This window comes from Oryza sativa, chromosome 7, assembly GCF_034140825.1.
Source record: "Oryza sativa Japonica Group chromosome 7, ASM3414082v1".
In the NCBI taxonomy this organism is placed as follows: domain Eukaryota; kingdom Viridiplantae; phylum Streptophyta; class Magnoliopsida; order Poales; family Poaceae; genus Oryza; species Oryza sativa.
Genome location: NC_089041.1, coordinates 27,996,298 through 28,015,945, shown reverse-complemented (window position 1 = coordinate 28,015,945; position 19,648 = coordinate 27,996,298). Strand labels below are relative to the sequence as shown.

At 42.0% G+C, this 19,648-nt stretch overlaps 3 protein-coding genes across 5 annotated transcripts; 2 read left to right on the top strand and 1 right to left on the bottom strand.

The window, feature by feature from the left end:
• The first annotated feature begins 1,355 nt into the window (after positions 1–1,355).
• Positions 1,356–4,678, top strand: LOC4344169 (uncharacterized). The gene is made up of 6 exons (XM_015789524.3): positions 1,356–1,887; positions 2,388–2,494; positions 3,661–3,769; positions 3,855–4,016; positions 4,118–4,291; positions 4,464–4,678. The coding sequence occupies exons 1-6, from the start codon at positions 1,621–1,623 to the stop codon at positions 4,491–4,493; spliced, it is 849 nt and encodes a 282-aa protein (XP_015645010.1). The 5' UTR covers positions 1,356–1,620; the 3' UTR covers positions 4,494–4,678.
• Positions 4,679–6,340: 1,662 nt separating this feature from the next.
• On the bottom strand, positions 6,341–7,496 carry LOC4344168 (uncharacterized). Its single transcript, XM_015790613.3, has one exon. The coding sequence runs from the start codon at positions 7,268–7,270 to the stop codon at positions 6,569–6,571; it is 702 nt and encodes a 233-aa protein (XP_015646099.1). The 5' UTR covers positions 7,271–7,496; the 3' UTR covers positions 6,341–6,568.
• A 2,857-nt stretch (positions 7,497–10,353) lies between these two features.
• LOC9269487 (ankyrin repeat domain-containing protein 2A) lies at positions 10,354–13,509 on the top strand. Of its 3 annotated transcripts, none has more exons than XM_015789583.3 (7): positions 10,354–10,468; positions 10,617–10,704; positions 11,191–11,255; positions 11,356–11,424; positions 11,522–11,571; positions 11,799–11,919; positions 13,204–13,509. In XM_015789583.3, the coding sequence occupies exons 1-6, from the start codon at positions 10,400–10,402 to the stop codon at positions 11,908–11,910; spliced, it is 453 nt and encodes a 150-aa protein (XP_015645069.1). In that variant the 5' UTR covers positions 10,354–10,399; the 3' UTR covers positions 11,911–11,919; positions 13,204–13,509. The 3 variants fall into 3 exon arrangements, with proteins under 3 accessions (XP_015645069.1, XP_015645068.1, XP_015645066.1); XM_015789582.3 differs by having other exon boundaries at positions 13,189–13,509; XM_015789580.3 differs by lacking the exon at positions 13,204–13,509 and having other exon boundaries at positions 11,799–12,159.
• Positions 13,510–19,648: the final 6,139 nt, after the last annotated feature.

The following is a 19,648-nucleotide window of genomic DNA, read 5'->3' as shown; positions in this document are numbered from 1 at the left end:
AAAACACCGAATTAACCACTAAAACCACCGTGGCAGCGTCCCTAATTAAACTAATCGTGATAGCTTTGCTTTGGCGATCCATCACCAACGCTACGGGACATCCACGTATGTACAAAACGACCAAACGGACATGAGAAACCATTGGCTCTGTGGCGACTGATTGAGGCTTTACCTGAATAAAAACGGTCAGGGTCGTCTTAGCTTAGTCAAGTGTGATTGTTTATGATTGGAACATACCTAAGGAAAAAGGTGATTAGGTGAAATGATTTCTTAAACTAACATGGGTGCACATTCGGTTCCAACCAGTATCATCATTACCAAAAGCAAGTTGCAGTTGAGTAGACATGCAAACCAACTTTAATCCTACTCTCTGTTAACCTCCCCTGAGCAGCTGAGCCGAAAGTTCAGGTTTCAGACTGCTTACCTAGCAGTCATTGTAAATTTTAAGTTGAGCTATATTACTACCATAAAACGCTATTGCATCAAGATGCTTAAATCAACTAACATGATATTTTTTCCTTGATTGGTGTATGCTTTGAAGGCCTGCCAAATACCAATGCAAATGTACAAGGTAGTAGTAATACCACAACTGTTGTAAATAAAAAAGAGTAAATTTTACTTTAAGTCACCTTTTATTATCAATGTTTCTCTTTGGATCACCCTTCAACCAATGTTTTCATTTTAGATTAGATAATTTTATCTTTGTGACATTTTAAACCATCCTCAACTATTTTATCTATCTACATCTAATTTGCTATTGATTGTAGTTCGTTGAGCAAATGTCGGGATGGTATTCTATTCATTATCTAAAAAAATAATCTAATTTGTCATATGTTAAAAAAAATGGTCTATATATATAACCGGGGAGTTTATTAACGAGTAGGAGCCGACGTTCTCGAGGTCGTTCATATGCCCGATACAGTAAAACAAAAGCAAGATTACCCGGTCTAAAGTGAAAACACTGTTTGAAGAGTGAACAAAGCGAAACATCGGTAATAAAAAAATAGCCTAAAGTAAAATTTACTTAAAAAAACTTTCTAGCCTATTTAATAGCATACCCCTATTTAATATTATTCTAAGAACTGAACATAAGTCCTAATCCACCATGCATGCACAGATTAAACGGACATACATTAAAATGAACGAATAGTCCAGCCAATTAGTCTACCTAATTAGCATTCTCAAATTAACTCTTAACCGTTAGATCTAACTGAACTACAGTAAAGAAAATGTAAATTTACTCAATGTTTTGTTAGCAAGAAAAACTTTATATGTAAACTTTTTTTTCCCATTTGGAGCCCCCTGTTTGTACTGAATTTGCCATTTGTAGCCAGTCCTCTCATCCTCTCCTCCTCGAAACGGCTAAGCACAAAAACAGAAAACCGAAACCGAGGGAGAAGGAGCAACCAACCAAACCAACGGACGCCATCGCCACCACCATCCTCGCCGTCGCCTCTCCAACTCACCACTCCTCCTCCTCCTATAAACCAACGAAGAACACAAACTCAAACTCCTCCTTCACACACACGCACGCGACACCGGTCAAGAAGCGCGCGCGCGCGCACCACTGCACCGCGCGAGCGGCAACGGCGGAGGAGGAGAGGCTGTGAGTGGTGGGCAATGGCCGTGGCGGCGCGGCTGAGGTCGGCGGGGGCAAGGCTCGTGGTCGGGCCGGCGGCGATGGCGGTGGGACGTGGTGGTGGTGGGGAGGGGAGGTGGATGGGGACGGCCACGGCGGAGGCGGCCGCGGGGATCGCGAGGTGGGAGCCGATGGGGGCGCGGGAGTACTACGACTACCGGAGGGCCATCTACGGCGACATCACCCACAAGGCCATCCTCGTCGACGCCGCCGGGACGCTCCTCGCCCCCACCGAGCCCATGGCGCAGGTCCGCTCGCCTCCTCCCCCATCTGCATGTCGCATCTCTCTCTCTCTCTCTCTCTCTCTCTCTCTCTCTCTGTGTGTGTGTGTGTGTGTGTGTGTGTGTGTGTGTGATGCGGCCGCCTCCATTCCGCGGGATGCCAATAGTTCAGTGTTTCTAGGCGGATTTTGATCTTACACACCACTCATTATTTATATTCATTAAGTGTGACGAATCGACAATCTCTGTGGTCATGTGCGCGATTAAACAGTGCATCGATCTGATCTGTTGCAGTGTTGATGTTCTATCCGATCCAAGTCTATGGATCGATTTGGATTGTGTCAGACTTAGTGAGATCTATTTGTGTGTTCTTCAAGTTTGTCATTTGGGTGGATTTGTTCCGTACATAATGGGCTGGCAACAAAAAAAGCTCTCTTTTTGCGATGCTGGGATATGTGTGCGCAATTATGCATATGGAATATGTCTTCTTCATGTGGCTTACTCCTGATGTCCTGGTGTTTGTTCAGGTATACAGAACAATTGGCGAAAAGTATGGAGTCAACTACTCAGAGGATGAGATCTTGATGAGATACAGGAGGGCTTATGCGCAGCCATGGGGTAGATCGCGGCTGAGGTACATCATATAATTTGCTTTTACTGTTCTGCATCACTACTGTAACTGTGAGGTTTGGATTTAGTTTTTGCAGTGTCTTGGATGGCCTTGTGATTTTATTGTTCCTGTGATTTTGATGATTTGATTTTTAGAATAGCGTCTGGTTGTGGGACATTATGCTATCACTGTCGAGTGCATTATAGTGTGTCAAATCCTTACTCAAATGGTTGTTGACGTGTCGTATATTAATGCTTTTTGTGCGATTTAAACAAGGTTTGTGTCATGCAGAAGCAGCGCGGCTGCCAACTTAATATTTGTCACTCAGTCAGCACAAGTTGGTCTTTTCAAACTATCAACATGATATTCCCTGACTCCCTCTATCTACTCCGTAACAGAGAATTTGCTCTTGTGGGCACATGCAAATTTGATCTTCAAGTGGTACGAACTCATGAAAGATGAAAAATATGAGCATCCAACAGGCATACAAGCATGAAAGATTTTAAATAGAGTGAATCGTTCAACAATATGATAAATTGCGGGATAGAAAACTTCCATCTTGTTTCTGACGAAAAAATTCTATCAAAACTGAACCTCAACTGAAGAAAATTGTTACCGTGATGCCAAACAGAACCTTTCAAGAACTGTTGTTTTATAATTCTATGAACAATCAATGTTTCAGATTGATATTCAGGAACTAACCAATTTTCGGGAATGAGTTATATCTTGGTGACAGAAGAGGGGAAATGAATTTTCATCTTACGTTTATAGGCAGTATTCAGATCAAATACAGATAATTTTTCTCTGTGTGTGTGGTTTAGAGTTTAGACACTATACGGTTGACTAGTGAAACTCTTGACCTGGTTTTATGTTGCAAAGCACACATAAGTATGGACAATCATCTGCATCTAATTCTTCTTGACATATTTGGTTGATGGTGATAGGCAGTACAAGTGCATTTATTCTTTCTTATGGACCTTTTATCTAACCAGTGCATTCACGTGCCTCCTTGAACTCTGATTGTTGCGTTACCAAAATAGAATAGAGATATAACCATGGTAGAGTTGCAGCCTTCCAGATATGTGATTGTGTTGTTCACATTCTAGATTCATATTTCAACCATATTTACCTTTCTTATCCTTCAAATTTATCTGAGCTGCATGGACTAAAATGCTTCTCAATATATCCAGGTATGTGGATGATGGTAGGCCCTTCTGGCAGCATATAGTTAGCTCTTCAACTGGATGCTCAGATTTACAGTACTTTGAGGAACTTTATCAGTACTATACAACTGCAAAGGTGAGATAAACTATGCAATCATAATCGTTTCAATTTTTGCTTTTACATGCTATATATACCTTATGAAGTTCTTCATGTTTGCTAGGCTTGGCAGCTCTGCGACCCTGACGCTAAATATGTTTTTGAAGCATTGAGAAAGGCTGGTGTAAAAACAGCTGTTGTATCCAACTTTGACACACGTCTTCGGCCACTTTTACAGGCCCTGAATTGTGATCACTGGTTTGATGCAGTTGCTGTATCTGCTGAGGTGGGTTTCCATTTTCAGATGAACCGGTTAGCTTGGCCCAATGTCCAAGCCCTGGCTGGTCCTTGACTTACTGTTCTTGTCTCTGGATCCTATATCAACAGGTTGCTGCGGAAAAGCCAAACCCAACAATATTCTTGAAGGCTTGCGAGTTTTTAGGTGTGAAGCCTGAAGAAGCTGTGCATATTGGTGATGACCGCAGGAATGATCTCTGGGGAGCCAGGGATGCAGGCTGTGATGCCTGGCTCTGGGGCAGTGATGTTTACTCTTTCAAGGAGGTACAAACTACATACCTTAAATTTTCAGATGCTCCAACACTGCAAGATACAAACAAACCAATCATAGTTCTCTTCTTGTTTTAGTCCATTTAATGCCAAAGTTGCTGTTCTATTACTTGTCTCTCTTTGTTCAGAACCAAGCTCACATCATCAAATCTGGATTGCTATGCAGGTCGCAGAAAGGATCGGAGTTAAGGTGTAAGGAGTCGTTCGTCCGCTGGGTCACCTGAAATAAGAAGGCCGGGAGGTGTTGCATTTTTGTACATAGCGGCAACCCTTGTTGCTCCACTGATGTACATATTTTTCCAGAGAATAACCGATGGCAGTGTAGTATATATCTGTATGACTGCATTTGCATTTGAGACTTTGAGCGCTCAATTTACGTTACCCCTGCTGGTGTCTGAAACTCTGAATGTCTCCTTGTGTTAGCTGAACCTGAAAACGTTAACCTGAAGGCGATTAGCATCAACATCCACATTGGGTCGCCGGCCCAGGTGACCAGGCCTGCATTATGCTTACCAGTTCTGGGCAGCGCACACTTCTTTTCCATTTTAACAGCACTTCCATACAAAACTTTCAACTCTAATCATTTACTACCTCCGTCCTAATCATATACAACCTCTGTTCTAAAATATATCAAGAAGTTGTTATATTTTAAAACTGAGGGAGTAAAACTTTTAACTGGCTTCAAAACTTTCATGTTGAACTACAGAACATTTCAACACAAAAGATGATTACTTTGATTTGAAAGTGCAAGCTAAGAGCACACACCAAGCAGGGTCGGGGGCGCACCAGTAAGGTCCTAAGGTCAGTGGTGAAATCGTGGGTCCATGACTCCACCATCCAAGGTTTAAATTCTATTACCTACGAATATTACGTTTATACAAGTGTACTTTTAATAAGATTTTAGTAAGATCAAGAATGTACTGTTGTTTTTCATCTCTTGATAAGGATATCGTTGTTTTTCATCTTTTTGAGCTTGTGTTAAGGGGCAGATTCATGGAGATGTGAGCAAGGTGTTGGTAAGATCATGAATGTACCGCTAATTTTAGGGGCGGATCCACCGTATAGCAAGGTTGTCAGGATCGGGATACTAGGTAGTATCGTTTTGCTCAAAGTAATATCGTATCGTAGTATTGGGATGCTATGAGATTTTCTTTTTTAAAATTTAATTAATACTTATATTAATTATATATAGCCATTCTATATAAAAAATATAGTAATGATATATGTCATGTAAATAGAGACATTTATCAAGAGAAACCACGTTGGTTTTGATATATTTAACTGATTTTTATATAAATTTGAGCATATTTAGTTACACTATTTTCAAACCATGTTATTTTAAATAATATTTTGTAGTATCGTAGGGATCGTAGAATTGGGATACCACCTAAGATTTCATATGATCATGTAGTAATGAATAGTAGGATCGATATACTATGAAAATTAGGATACTAGGTGGGATCGGTATCGTTTCGGTTTGGTAAGATCGTAGTATCGTAAGATACTAGAATACGTATCGGGATACTGATAACATTGCCGTATAGTTAATATTTTTGCTAATTACACTACTAAATATGCTTGGAACTAATAAATCATTCTTAGAATTAAGCATTTGCACCATGGTAGGTGAAGAGTGACCCCAATGATTTTTTTTTCTAGCTTTGCTCCTGGCTGGTTTCATCTCTTTGAGCTTATGTTAGGAGAAGTATTCACGGAGGTGTAAGCAAGGTGTTGCATGTGTAGTGGTGTGTGTGCGTGTGTCTGCCGTGTAATCGAAAAAAAAATCACCAAGCATGTCGCTGTGAGCAGTAAACCTTTTTTTTTAAAAAAATGAAAGGAAGTGAGCAGTACAAACTTGCTTGGCAACTTTGACATGAAAATCCAACAAAAGAAGCTAATCGGAAAACTTGTCAAAATGGAACAACCCCATGCAAAAGTCCCAATAAGTTTTGAGTTGCACGCCAAAATAAGATAAATTCAAATTTTGTAACAACTTCAGCTCATGTCAATTAGCATATATTGTCAGAAGATGTACACAAGACGTGCTAGTTCATGCAATCTGTTTGCCATTTGACGGTAAATCATTTACCTTACTTACAAACAGAGATCGGTCTGGATGTACAAAATTCTTGTAGAAACAAACAAGAGATACCCATCCAAAACATATGTACATCTAATCCAAATTTCCAACCAAAAATCGCTTCAATCTTCAAAGCAAAACTAGCAGCAGCCAATTAGAAGAGAGGATTAGACGAAAATTTTCATGCATGTCTACTTGATTCCCTTGTCCAACCCGAGCAACCTCACCGGAGACAGCCTGCCGGTGGGGCTGACGACGACGTCGACCACCCTCCGCCGCCCATTCCGCTCCTTGATCGTCTCCAGCCGCGGCGACCACGGCCGCCCCCTCGCCGCGCCCACCAGCTGCTCGTAGTGCTTCCTCAGCTCCGGCGTGCTGCACAGCGCCGCCGCCCCATGCGCGTCCTCCCCCTCGCCGCCGCCGCCAGCCGGTGGCCGCCTCCCCGTGACGGCCTTGACGATGAACTCCTCCGTGACCTTGATCACCGTCCGTCCGCCGTCGTCCTTGACGTACTCGAACGGGCTCTTCGCGCCACCGGCCAGCAGCGGGGCGCCGGCGGCCCTGTCGTAGGTGAGCGCGGCGAGCGAGGCGGCGGTGACGACGTCGCGGCCCTGGGGGAGGCGGTCGACGGGGAGGACGAGGTAGGTGGCGCAAGCGTCGAGGCGGTCCTCGATGGCGAGCACGGGGGCCGCGCGGCCGAGGCAGAACCCGTCGGCGCGGCACACCACGAGGCGCCCCGCGTGCTCCATCATCACCTCCCCGGCCATCCTCCCGGCCGCCGCCGCCCGCCTCTCCCCTCCCCACAGCACCAGCCGCGCCCCTCGCCGCCGCCGCCGCCGCCCCGGCACGACGACGCACAGCCACCCCAGCAACCCATTCTTCCCCATCGCCATGTCTAGCTAGTCCCAGCAACCAACACGAGCTTAGCGTTACTATATATTGCGGAGCACGAAGGGGTTGACATGCATGTACATGTACGAGCCGCGAGCCGATCCGTGCGAGGCGCGCGCGAGGTTGACATCGCGTCGGTGGTCAAAAGTCCGCGGGCGTTTGTTCGACTAGCGCGCGCGCGATTCGCCGGTGGAACGGTTCACGCGGGGACACGACGGGATACAGTGAAATCTCGCGCAACTTGGGCGTTTTTTTGGGCAGTTTTGGTGGTGGTCGCTGCAGGCGCGTCGCGTATCGCGCGCGGGGGCGGCACGGGCGGGCGGGCGGGCGGCGCGGCTGCATCTGTGCTGGTGCAGTTTGCCGTGGCGGTGAGGGCGCAGCATGTGTGCGTGGGTGAGTGAGAGGACGAGATTGTGGTGGAGATCGTGCTAGCAGGGGGCGACGTAACCTAGTCGGCAAGGCAACGGGGGTATACTGGCCTGATTCTAGCTAGCGATCGATTGATCTCACATGTTACACCTTACACGTACATGCTGGAAAACTTCTCTTTTTTTTTGATATATTTCTTCCAAAAAAACCTAGACAACGGTATCCCGTTCCAGGGATACCCTTCTATGGATACCTGATACCTGTCGTGGTACCAGCTGCATGGTATCCGATACCTGTGATACCTGTTACCCGGTACATGTGATACCTAGGATCTGACACATATGATACTCGTGAAAGAGAATAGTTAATATACCTATCCCATTGCAACGGGATCCCGTTTTGTAGCAGCCCTCTATTTCTTTTGAGTAGTTTTAAAAAATGATGGGATAAATCAGTGTACGATATGTCACCCCTTCAAACTTTCAACTTTTCCGTCATATCAAATGTTTGACATATGCATGGAGCATTAAATGTGGACGAAAAAAAATTAATTGCACAGTTTGTATGTAAATTGCGAGACGAATCTTTTAAGCCTAATTACGCCATGATTTGACAATGTGGTGCTACAGTAAACATTTGCTAATGACGGATTAATTAGCCTTAATAGATTCGTCTCGCAGTTTACAGGCGGAATATGTAATTTGTTTTGTTATTAGTCTACGTTTAATACTTCAAATGTGTGTCCGTATATGTTACTTTTTTTTTATCAAAACAACTAAACACGGCCAAAATTCAAATTAGATCGACACTTATTACGACAAAAAGTGCACGGAAGCTGGTGGCTGGTAGTTAGAGTCGTTATTAGTAGTTCAAACGGTGAGATTGTGAAAATTCCTCTGGATCGGGTGGGTTTCTACTTTTCAGAGATGAACTGGTTCTGTCAACTGCCTATTGTTTTCGCAGGATCAAGCTAAGGGTGAAACTTGGAAGGAAGGTTTCAGCAGGATCAAGCTGGGTCAGCCGCGTACTCTGCAGGCTCCACTCCAATACGGATCTACTGATCAGTCGTCGCAGCACTGCAGCAGTCGAGAGATGTGTATCATTTCTGAGACCAAATTGTATTATTTTACTATTATAACGTGCGCAATAATTTATACTAGTAGTATAACTATGCACCTAAGCATTATGAAATGCCTTGCTATAAATTCAGTGAAAGATACGTCAGTGGCGACGACGTTTTGGGCAAGTACTCTTGCTGCTGTTGTGTTTGACATCTTCCTCCAATCCTCCTCTCGATTGTCCCATGACCGGATCCTAATCTAACCAATTGAATCATTTCTCTATTATTAAATGGAATTCGCCACGACAGACTTACTCTTCATTTCGCACTGCTTACAACATTTACATATTAATTAAAGTAGAACAACACATAGCATCTTCAAGCTAGACACATACTCCTAATCCTAAAATATAGTACATTTACATAGCATCTGCAAAGGTGCATGCAAGCAAGGTTCACCAAACGGTTTTCAAACCAAAAAAAAAAAACGAAGGTCAGCGGTTTCCTCGGTTTTCGTGAAAACCATTTGAAAGTTAACGATAAAATCCTATCAAATTTTATCGAATATAGAAAATCTAGCTTGCTTTATTTTTTTTTTCAAAACTTACCTTTCGTTTTATGGACCAGGACCAATTTCACCTCAGACCAAACTTTAAAAACCAAGAGGTTTGTGTTTTCGAGCTAGTCCTGCGGCTTTCGACTGTTTGGTAAGCCCTGCAGGCAAGTCCCATGGTCATGCAGGCATTACATTGCGCAGAAAATGCGCTGCGTAGTGACGACGTGAGACTTTGTCGACGACATTATCGATCTCTCTCCAACTGCAGAAGAATAATTTCATAGAAAAATTGCGGCGCCTGTGGTGCGCAGCTTGCTAATTAACCAGTAAATTATAAACAAAAGCGTATTTTGAACAAGTCCTCTATGTGACATGCATGCATGTTAGTATATTGTTATGTCTAGAGAGAGATCCTAATCCAGGTATGCACTAGCTTGTTTTGGCAGGTCAGCTGAGACTTGTAAACTGTCACAACACTTGTAGTAATTTAATTTGAAATTCTGTTCTTGCCTCTGACGAAGCTGTCCATATAGTAATAAAGTTCAAAAGAAATATTCAGGAGTTAATGCAGGGTTAGATCATGGGTTGACAAATGAGTTCGAGAAAATCCCATGTATATTGAAAGGTGTTTTATTGCACCCTTTTTTTGAAAGTCAAGAGCCACAATTTACGTTTTAGGTAATGGAAGTGTTATAACTTTGGGTCTATGCACCAACTGTTTTGAAAGATTGCTATGAAGGGAAAATAACATCTTTTGGCATGAAAATATTGACATCTCTACTCTTTAGACATGCTTGTATAGTTATATAGGCAACATTCTTACATTCAAGAGTTGTTTTTAAGTTCTTGCAGAGGTTTTAGTTGAGCCAGTCTATCCATGATTCTCAGAAAAATTGCGCTTAACTTTGGTCTAATTTTCATTTCTTAATCTTCATTCATCCAAGATTCCAAGCAGGGCTAAATGAAAAGCAAAAAGGAAAATGTTCTCAAGAAAGCCTGGAATCTTTCGGGTCCAGCCTAATTAAAGCCCACATACTGAACTGGGCCGGCCCACTAGCCCAAATACCCGCTTGGTACTGACATGTAGGGACAGCCAAACCGCAGTTCTACACATCTCCTCAGCTCCAGGCGGCGGCGGCGGCGGCGATGGGCGCGGAATCGGAGCAACCAACGGCGGCGGCGGCGACCGCCGAGCAGGCGCAGGATCTCATCGACGTAAGCCCTGAACCCTCCCACGCGGCCTCCTCGCCGGCCGGCTTCTGCTCCCCTTTCAGCTCCTTACGCGTTGCTGTAGTGTGTAGTACTGAGATGGATGCTTCTTCGCTTGGGTTAATCGCGCGCCGCCGTGTCGCTTCTCGTGCAGGCCGCTAGGTACGATGACCTGGAGGACGTCGTCGCGCTGTTCACCGCCGGTGTTTCCCTAGACTCCGCGGATTCGCAAGGACGAACGGGTTGGTTTGGTTCCCCGAACTCTCATGCTGCCTGGATTGATCTTAGCCTTTTGTTATAATTATTGGTCTCGACATGCTAGTATGATGTTGGAATATGCTATAGAGATGTTGCATGGTACTTGGATATAACTGAATATTTACCATGACTTTTAATTGAAGCAGAGTAGAGGTAGCTCCATGATTGGGGGGCGGATGAATAATGAGTCTATGTGTCTTTTTATTTGTCTTGTAGATGACTAACTATGGAGAGTGATATAGCTATCATTTTCCCTTTGCTGTTTCAATTGTCTTACTACATGTTTAGCTGCATATATCATAAATTCAACTGTATGCGCTAATATATCTGAAAACTGATTAGTTTTCTAGTTTATTGGAAGGACCTAAGCACCCTGAGTGATCTGCTGTTTAATCATGCAAACTTCCTTGTAGAATGTTGACTAATTATTCGATCAGCAGCTACCTAACCATTTTTCCTATTTCTGTCAGCACTTCATATGGCCTCTGCCAATGGACATCTCGCTGTGGTGCAGTACTTGATCCAAAATGGAGCGGTAAGAAAATTACTAGTATTTCATAGTGTTTTTCCTGTATTGGGCATCAGTTCATGTTATAGCGAGAAGGGCAGTTTATGAATGTGTGTTTGATATACAGAATGTTAATGCTACAAACTCAGAGAAGAACACACCCCTCCATTGGGCATGCCTCAATGGACATATCGAGGTATTTGTGTTGCCCTCTGCTATAGCCATCTTTTGATTTTTCTTGCACTGAAATAAATAGCTGATGGCACCTCTGCTTGTGAAAATAACTTTCTCAGGTAATTAAAGCGTTGATATGCGCTGGGGCTAGTGTCAGTGCACTGAACAGGTATGTGAAATGTAAATGACCGCATCTGAACAAGCAATGATGTATCAGCAAAATAGAATTGCATGGACCTAGTATTAGACTTTCATCTGTAATGAGTTTGTTTAAGCAATGATTTGGTATTTCTGCAGCCATTTAGTTAGTAATGAGTTAGAATTGTCTGTACCCTGTCTTTAGACATTCGTTAAAAATGAGTTTGTTTATGAATGAAAGTTTTGATGTTTCTGCAGCCATGAGAAAACCCCTATGGATGAAGCAGTGACGAAGGGCAAGATGGAGGTGATCGATGCAATCGGTGCAGCAGTAGCTCAAGCAGAACTCGATGGTGTCACTGTCTCCTAAAAGGACTTGGTACTCCTTCTGAACGGTCCTCTCCTTGACAATGGATGACATATAACCTTGTTCTTATCTTTTCTGGTACTGTGTATTACTGTCTGTGTCACTTGTGATGCTGATATGCTAGTATCTTGGGCAATGGGAGAACTTGAACCATTACTTAATATTATCAATTCTGTCGGCAATCAGCTATTACAATCAATGACCTAAAACGATGGACATGGATATATACTGTTATAGGCTATTTGTGCACCAGTCGAAGTCGCCTGGACTGATCTTCTGGTTTCAGACTTGTAGTGGACTGGAACTTTGCATTTGCCGTGTTAGTAACATAGTCATGCCCACTCATGGAAGTAAGTGTAGTTTGCTTGTTATAACAGATGTTATTGGCCTGAGCTTTGCAGCTTGTAAGCTGGGTTAATCTGTGAGCTGTTACCCATCTGGGTATTTCGCGTTGTACAGCTGATTTTTCATGTGGGCTATGTTTCTGAATTCTGAACTGTATGTACTTGGGCCTGCATGGGAGTATCAAGGCACAGTGCAACGTCCACTTCTAACCAAGTTAGTATGGCCCATGAACTGACCTTAATTTTCTTTTGTGGAATACTATACCGAAATGAACTGTTGCTGATGATTTGATTGATTGATTAATTTGCCTATCCTGCTGCCCAATCCAGAGGCGCCAGATGCTATCTGACTAGTATGCAAGTTCAGCAAATCACAGTTTTGGCTGTGTTCGGTTCCCTTCAAACTTACAACTTTTTCATCACATCAAATATTTGGACACATGCATGTAGCATTAAATGTGGACGAAAAAAAACCAATTGCACAGTTTGCATGTAAATTGCTAGACGAATCTTTTGAGCCTAAATACGCCATAATTTGATAATGTTGTGCTACAGTAAACATTTCCTAATGACAGATTAATTAGACTTAATAGATTCGACTCGCATTGTACTGGCGGAATCTGTAATTTGTTTTGTTATTAGTTTACGTTTAATACTTCAAATGTGTGTCCGTATACGTCAATTTTTTTTTATCAAAACAACTAAACACGGCCTTTGTCGAGTTGAGAATTTGAGATAACGCCTACGGGTGCACAATCTTTCTTCTCCCGACAGACAACCGGGCCATTTTCAGCAGGTTTTTTGATAGCCACTACTCACCACTCACCTGCATGTTGCTCTCTGCCGGGTCGCTCTCCCCCATATGTCTAGCGAATTGAATCATTTCTGGTTTCTCCATTGGAGTAGTAGTAATACCTTGCTTTTAATCTCATGTCAGCTTCATGGTTAGCAGACGAGGAGCTTCCAACAAAAGAAGAATATATCAATGGACCCAATCTCATGTCAGCTTCACGGTTAGCAGACGAGGAGCTTCTAAAAAAGAAGAATACATCAATGAACTCTGATCTTTTCGCCGTTCTTGCGCAGAAGATATACATGAGGCATGCTCAGCTCTTGTTTACTACAGTACATGAGACTATGTAGTTTAGCCTTATGATCGAAATGAATTCCGCGGATGGCTCGTGAATCGCGATGCCTTGTCACGCATACTGTTGTATGTTCTTGATTTGCATACTCAAATGTGCCCATAGTTCTGTTATGTGCATACTCAATGACAAAAAAAATTAATTTTATTTTAGGACGAACAAAGTAACGTAGATATGCCCTTTCTGGGTAATAATTTCTGGGTGTAGCTAGCGCCAACACAAATTTAGACAATTTGACACTTCGCAAAAACTATTTTTACAAATAATCACTGCCAAAACTTATTTTGACCTTTTGTTCAGCGTCAAATAGCATGACGCTGAATGTATGATAACATGCTAACTTAACCTCCCATCTGTGGTGACACGGTATTCAGCGTCAGTTGACGTGGCGCTGAGGCGTCTAAATTCAGTGCCACATGATTTGGCGTTGAAAAAAAAAGGTCATTTTCAAATAAGTTTTGGCGACGATTCATTTGTAAAATTAGTTTTTTCAAAGAATCAAATTGTCAAAATTTGTGTAGCGCCGGCGCCTCTTCTTTTCAATGCTTATCTGGAGCGTCACCTGGGACACGTAAATGCTGCGATGTAGAAGCTGTGTAACTGTACTCTGTATTGCTGCTACTTATGTTCCTTTAGTAGTAGTATTTACGTCGTGTTTAGTTCCAAAGTTTTTCTTCGAACTTTCAATTTTTCCATCACATCAAAACTTTCCTACACACATAAATTTTCAACTTTTTCGTTACATTGTTCCAAATTTACACCAAACTTCTAATTTTGGTATGAACTAAACACGGGCTTTAGTTCTAGAAATTTTTCTTCAAACTTCAAACTTTTTTATCACATCAAAACTTTTCTACACACATAAACTTCTAACTTTTTCATCACATCATTTCAATTTCAACCAAACTTTCAATTTTGGTATGAACTAAACACACCCTTAGTATACACCCTTAGTATAGTGGATGCAGCGAGGAGCTCCTGATCGATCTGGTGCATTGACATTTCGATCCATCTCATCTGCATCCACATGTCGGCGTCCGGCTGCATTGAAGCGTTTCACATAAATAGGCACAGGAAATTTACCCAACCAGTGACCACACGGAGGTATCGTTAGAAAGAAGCGTGCATATTCAGATCGTACATATAGCAGCATTTGTTGCTAGGATCTGTACGAGCATGAGCATTCATTTCACTCTCTATTTACTGGTAGTACTATTACATTAATTTTACCTCACTAGTCAATACTACCCGAGTTATATAACTTGTGGCCAGCACAACTTGTTGATGTTGTGGTTAACAATTTTATTGGCTACAAAGTGTGTGGCATGCTACATTTTGCTAAATATTTTGTGGCGAAGTGATCGATCGATGGTGTCATCCAAACAGGCTCATGTTAGCTCTGCTCTCGAGTAGATCAGACCACTGTACTGTGTTGGGCGAGTGTGTTTAGTCGACGGAGCCTCGGAGAAGAAAGCTTCTTCGCCCAGGCGGCCGATCTGAATCCCTAGTGCGCCCGAGAATGATTAGTTCTTGATAGAATCATGTATAGGTACAACAGTAGTACTACCTCCGTCCAAAGGTAAATGCAGCCGTGAGTTTCTGTGTCCAACGTTTGACCGTCCGTTTTATTTAGAAAAATTATAAAAATATTTAAAAAATAGTCACACATAAATTTCTATTCATGTTTTATCATCTAATCACAATAAAAATATTAATCATAAAATTTTTTTAAATAAGACGAACGATCCGCCGTTAGATATAAACCGTGCAAAACTATACTTTTTTGAAACGTACTCCAGGAGAATACATGCAGGTATTCCGTCGTGATCGTCGAAGCAGCAGGCCGGCATTGGTCGATCTCGTCGAGAACAATGGATCACAATTCACATGCACACACAGAAGAGACACCCGCAATCCCTCATCTGACGTCGAATTATATCATACTGCAGCCAAGTCAAGGGAGTTGCAGTTGCCAGCTGCCTGGCATATACTAGAACAGTCGGCACAGGCAAGCAGCAGCAGCATACAACTAGTACATGTCAGGTCGGGTTGACGCCGGCGGCGCGCGATGGCTGCCTCGTGAGAGCGAGGCATATATCACAGTAGCAGCATCACGAGCCACACGTACGTGCTAGCAAAGCTAGCTCGGCCACGCTGCATGCATGCAGCTAGTGCGTGCTCCCCCGTTACAAAATAATTTAGCTTACAATCGTTATGATTTATCCCAGAACAATCAATTTAAATAAAATCAAGCTTGTTTCGATTTGTGTTTCTTTCTTTTTCGTGAACGCGTAAAAAAATACGCGTCAGTATATTAGAAAAAGATATAATTTTTAGTTCCACAACGTAACATAACAGACCAAACATAAGTCATTGTTGAGTTACATGAAAAAAGACCGCAAGAGGTAAAAAAAAGAAAGAAAGAAAAGCGAAAGCTGCTGTTCCTATATAGAGGGAGAGAGATGGTGGGGAACCCCTATGCTTCCAACAAGTTCTCAAACAAAGTGGCACTAGCTAAAGACCAGAAACGACCCTTCTAAAGGATGGACTCTAGAATCACCGAGATCAACGAAAGGAATGAATCGAAAACCCTGATGTTTCGTTCCTTCTACAGCTACCAGGATACCAGGACTAGAGAGTCGAAGGCCCTAGCAGATGGCCACCAGACCTGAAGAGAGCAACCACGGGAGGGGCGAACCCAAGCCAACCAGGAAGACAGGAAATGGTACCAGACTTAGCATACGAACACACGATCGAGGGTGACGTGGCTCGCCGTTTTCAAGCTCCTGAGCCCACAAGCGACAGGCCAAGTAGCTATCAATGCCATGCTTTTACAAAAGATCGGTCATCCAGCAACAATGCTGGAACGCAAATCAGAAGAAAAGCTTGTACTAATGAAGTTATTTTGCGACGGAGAAAGTTATATATGTTTCTAGGCTCTCGTACCTCTCGTGTGGACCACTGGACACGGGGTGAGCAACGGCGTAACTCCTGGCCCTGCGGCATGCGGCACCGCCCACGCGCCCACGCTGCGTTGCACGGCGACACGCGGGACCCGCCGCCACTGCACACGCACGGACTCTGCCTGCCTGCCTTCCCCTAGCTACAACTAGAGAAAGTTCGCGAGCAGATCAGATGCGCCTCTCGTCGCCGTCGCAGCACGCGCGCGTGCGTGCGTGCACCCTTGGATCTAGCTGACGGTGAGATCTCCTAGCCATCCACGAGACTAGCTAGCCATAAAACTAACGGATTTGCTATATTACACTCGATATAAATTTGAGAAGAAAATATGTTATTTTAAATCATTGGATGTGCGACGACAAAGGCCCTGTTTAGTTCCTAAAAACTTTTTCTAAAAACATCACATCGAATCTTTGGACACATGTATGGAGCATTAATATAGATAAAACAAAAAACTAATTGCACAGTTTGTATGTAAATCGCGAGACGAATCTTTTGAGCCTAATTAGTCCATAATTAGCCATAAGTGCTACAGTAACCCACATGTACTAATGACGGATTAATTAGGCTCGAAAGATTCGTCTCGCGGTTTCCAGGCGAGTTATCAAATTAGTTTTTTCATTCGTGTCAAAAACCCCTTCCGACATCCGCTCAAACATCCGATATGACATCTAAAAAATTTCATTTCACCAGCTAAACACGCCCAAAGATTAGGACCTCTTTGGTGCTCCTTTGTTAATTGGGAGTTTGGGACCAATGATTCCTACGACAATTCAATGGATTTATATTTTGATGTTCTAGGGTAGCCTTATAACTGCACGGATCTAGATCAGGGCAAGATAATTAATATTTCTCTTGTTTCTCTTAATTTTGGCAATATCCTGATGTCCCCAATAGTGCCTAAACAGGATTTATCTGATCTTAGGCGTGAGGTCGGTCGTCGTCGTATCTAGGATTACTGTTTGTACATGTGGTTTGTGCTCATGCGAGTGAAGATATATCTGTCTCTGGTGTGAACTGTGATGAAAGGAAGGGTCCCTCAGTACTTACAGTGATACAAGCCTATGCTAGCAAACAGTGTAGACCTTAAGTACACTAGCTTAAGCTTTGCCCTTTCATCATTTAACACATGTCCGTGCATTCTCTGCATGCCTCTCCTAATTATCACATCCATATGATCCACTCCAACCTCCCAACCTTTCTACACAGCATTATTGCTACTTTTGCCTGTAGTGTTACCTTTACAGCATCATCCATTTAACACATCACATCCCCCACAACAGTAGCGAAGAAGACACGGCTATTAAAAAAGAAACTCCTAACTCAAATTTATAGTAATACATATATATGTCCCAAAAATATATATATAATAACCTCGATATAGATTAGACTTTTCATATTACTATGAATTTGAATAAGGCTCTGTCTAAATTTATTGTACTAGAATGTCTACGTATAAGAGATTTTAGTTGGATGAAACGTATACTAATACAATTAATCTGGATAGGGAGCATATTCATATTCATATTATTAGAATACGTCACATCCACACAAATATAATCTTTTATATTTTGGGGCGGAGGGGGTATATTTGAAGATGGAGGGAGTAGCGAAGAAGACACGGAGTGTATATTTCTGTGTAGATTTTGTCTTTAAGTCAAATATATCTACTTTTAACTACTAGTTTTTAAAACTCACGTAGTAACAACATATAAATTATAACTACACATTTTTTTAGAAACAATTTGTAAAAATACAAACGTTCAATTTAGGACATAGTTAGAACGATATATAAGTAATTGAAACGGATGGAGTAAAAATGACATCTAGGATTACATTAACCTACTAGTACATATATATGGTATACATACGTACATATCCTTGTGACTTGTGAGTGAAACACTGAGGGAACAGCCAAAAAAAAAACAGTTTCCAATTGTTGCAACAAGTCCATTTCAGAACTTCTAGAAACAAATTAAGTGAAGCTTAGCTTGAGCAAGAAGATTGGTGAGACAATGTTCGTGTCGAGTGGTCATTTGTTTACGGCAGTAATCACAATGTGTCTTAGTCTTGCCGGCCGCTATTGACTGCTTATGTGTGGGATCCATAACCGAGGCTATAGCTATCAATATAATGTAATTTACTACTAGTAGTAACTTAGAAAACAATATGAATTATTTAGTGTTTAGTGGATACACACAGAAAAGCTTGCCACCTTTGTGTATGTCTTTCTTGTTTATCCCTACATTCTTTGATTATGACATTAGACTATTTGACATTTATGCTTCTAGCATTCAAATAACAGTAAATAATAATAAAGCCTATGCAAAATCTGCACAATAATATAACCCAAACGAGTAGTCTGATAAAAAAGAACGGACAATTTACTTGTTTATTTAATGTGTTTTCCTTGGATAGAGGTTCCCTATGTCAAGGTGGATTGTTTGCTCTTCGGTTTCGCAACCAAAAGTTAAATTTTAAATTTTAATCTTAGAGTTTACTTTGACTTTTTTATCTAGGTTTATTTTTTAGCATTGGTTTTTAAGTCCCTCAGAACATATGTATAAAAGATTAATTTACTTTCAAATTAATTTCTATCGCTAATAAACATTACGACTTATAATTAATTACAGACGAAACGATAAATCGATGACAATACTTTAATTTTTTTCTTCATTAGTTGTGTCAATCATAATTCGAACCCAGACTTCTGGTTCTGATGCCATACTTTACAAGTTGGTGGCTTTGCTAGGCAAATGTAGGGAGAATGTCAGCTGGCCTCAGCACAAATCCTACTCCCACAAATTAGCCCCAGCTTAATTAGCCCCACAAGAGCTAGCAATCAACCAACAAACATAGGGTAGCATCATCTTAATTAGCCTCCCATCATTTTCATCACTAATTTAATTGCGATTGTTGGGGCAATGACATCCACAACAAGACTGATGACCCAATGAAGTGATCGATCAGCTCCAAACTAAAGAGTCATTAAATTACTAAACCTCAATCCTTTTCCGCTAAGTTGGTTACCATGATGACCCTAGTGTGGTTTTGTTGGCCATTAGCGCAGTCACTGGGCCCACCAGCCACCATAATCCCAAAACTGTTAAATTCCTATACACTTAGCCTTTCCTCTTTCCCCATGATATCATTTTACTACGACCCAAAGTTAAATCCCTTAAAAGGGGAGGGGAAAAAAACCAAAACTTTAGTCACAAGTGGAGAAAATGTTTGATCACTTATCTGGATATATATTAGAGGGACAAAAGTGTGAACAATATGATTTGACAG

Coding starts and splice junctions, on each gene's coding strand:
- LOC4344169 (XM_015789524.3), top strand. CDS start 1,621: ATGGCCGTGGCGGCGCGGCTGAGGTCGGCGGGGGCAAGGCTCGTGGTC. Junction 1,888..2,387: donor CCACCGAGCCCATGGCGCAG/GTCCGCTCGCCT, acceptor GTGTTTGTTCAG/GTATACAGAACAATTGGCGA. Junction 3,770..3,854: donor AGTACTATACAACTGCAAAG/GTGAGATAAACT, acceptor CATGTTTGCTAG/GCTTGGCAGCTCTGCGACCC.
- LOC4344168 (XM_015790613.3), bottom strand. CDS start 7,270: ATGGCGATGGGGAAGAATGGGTTGCTGGGGTGGCTGTGCGTCGTCGTG.
- LOC9269487 (XM_015789583.3), top strand. CDS start 10,400: ATGGGCGCGGAATCGGAGCAACCAACGGCGGCGGCGGCGACCGCCGAG. Junction 10,705..11,190: donor GGATTCGCAAGGACGAACGG/GTTGGTTTGGTT, acceptor TATTTCTGTCAG/CACTTCATATGGCCTCTGCC. Junction 11,572..11,798: donor AGTGTCAGTGCACTGAACAG/GTATGTGAAATG, acceptor ATGTTTCTGCAG/CCATGAGAAAACCCCTATGG.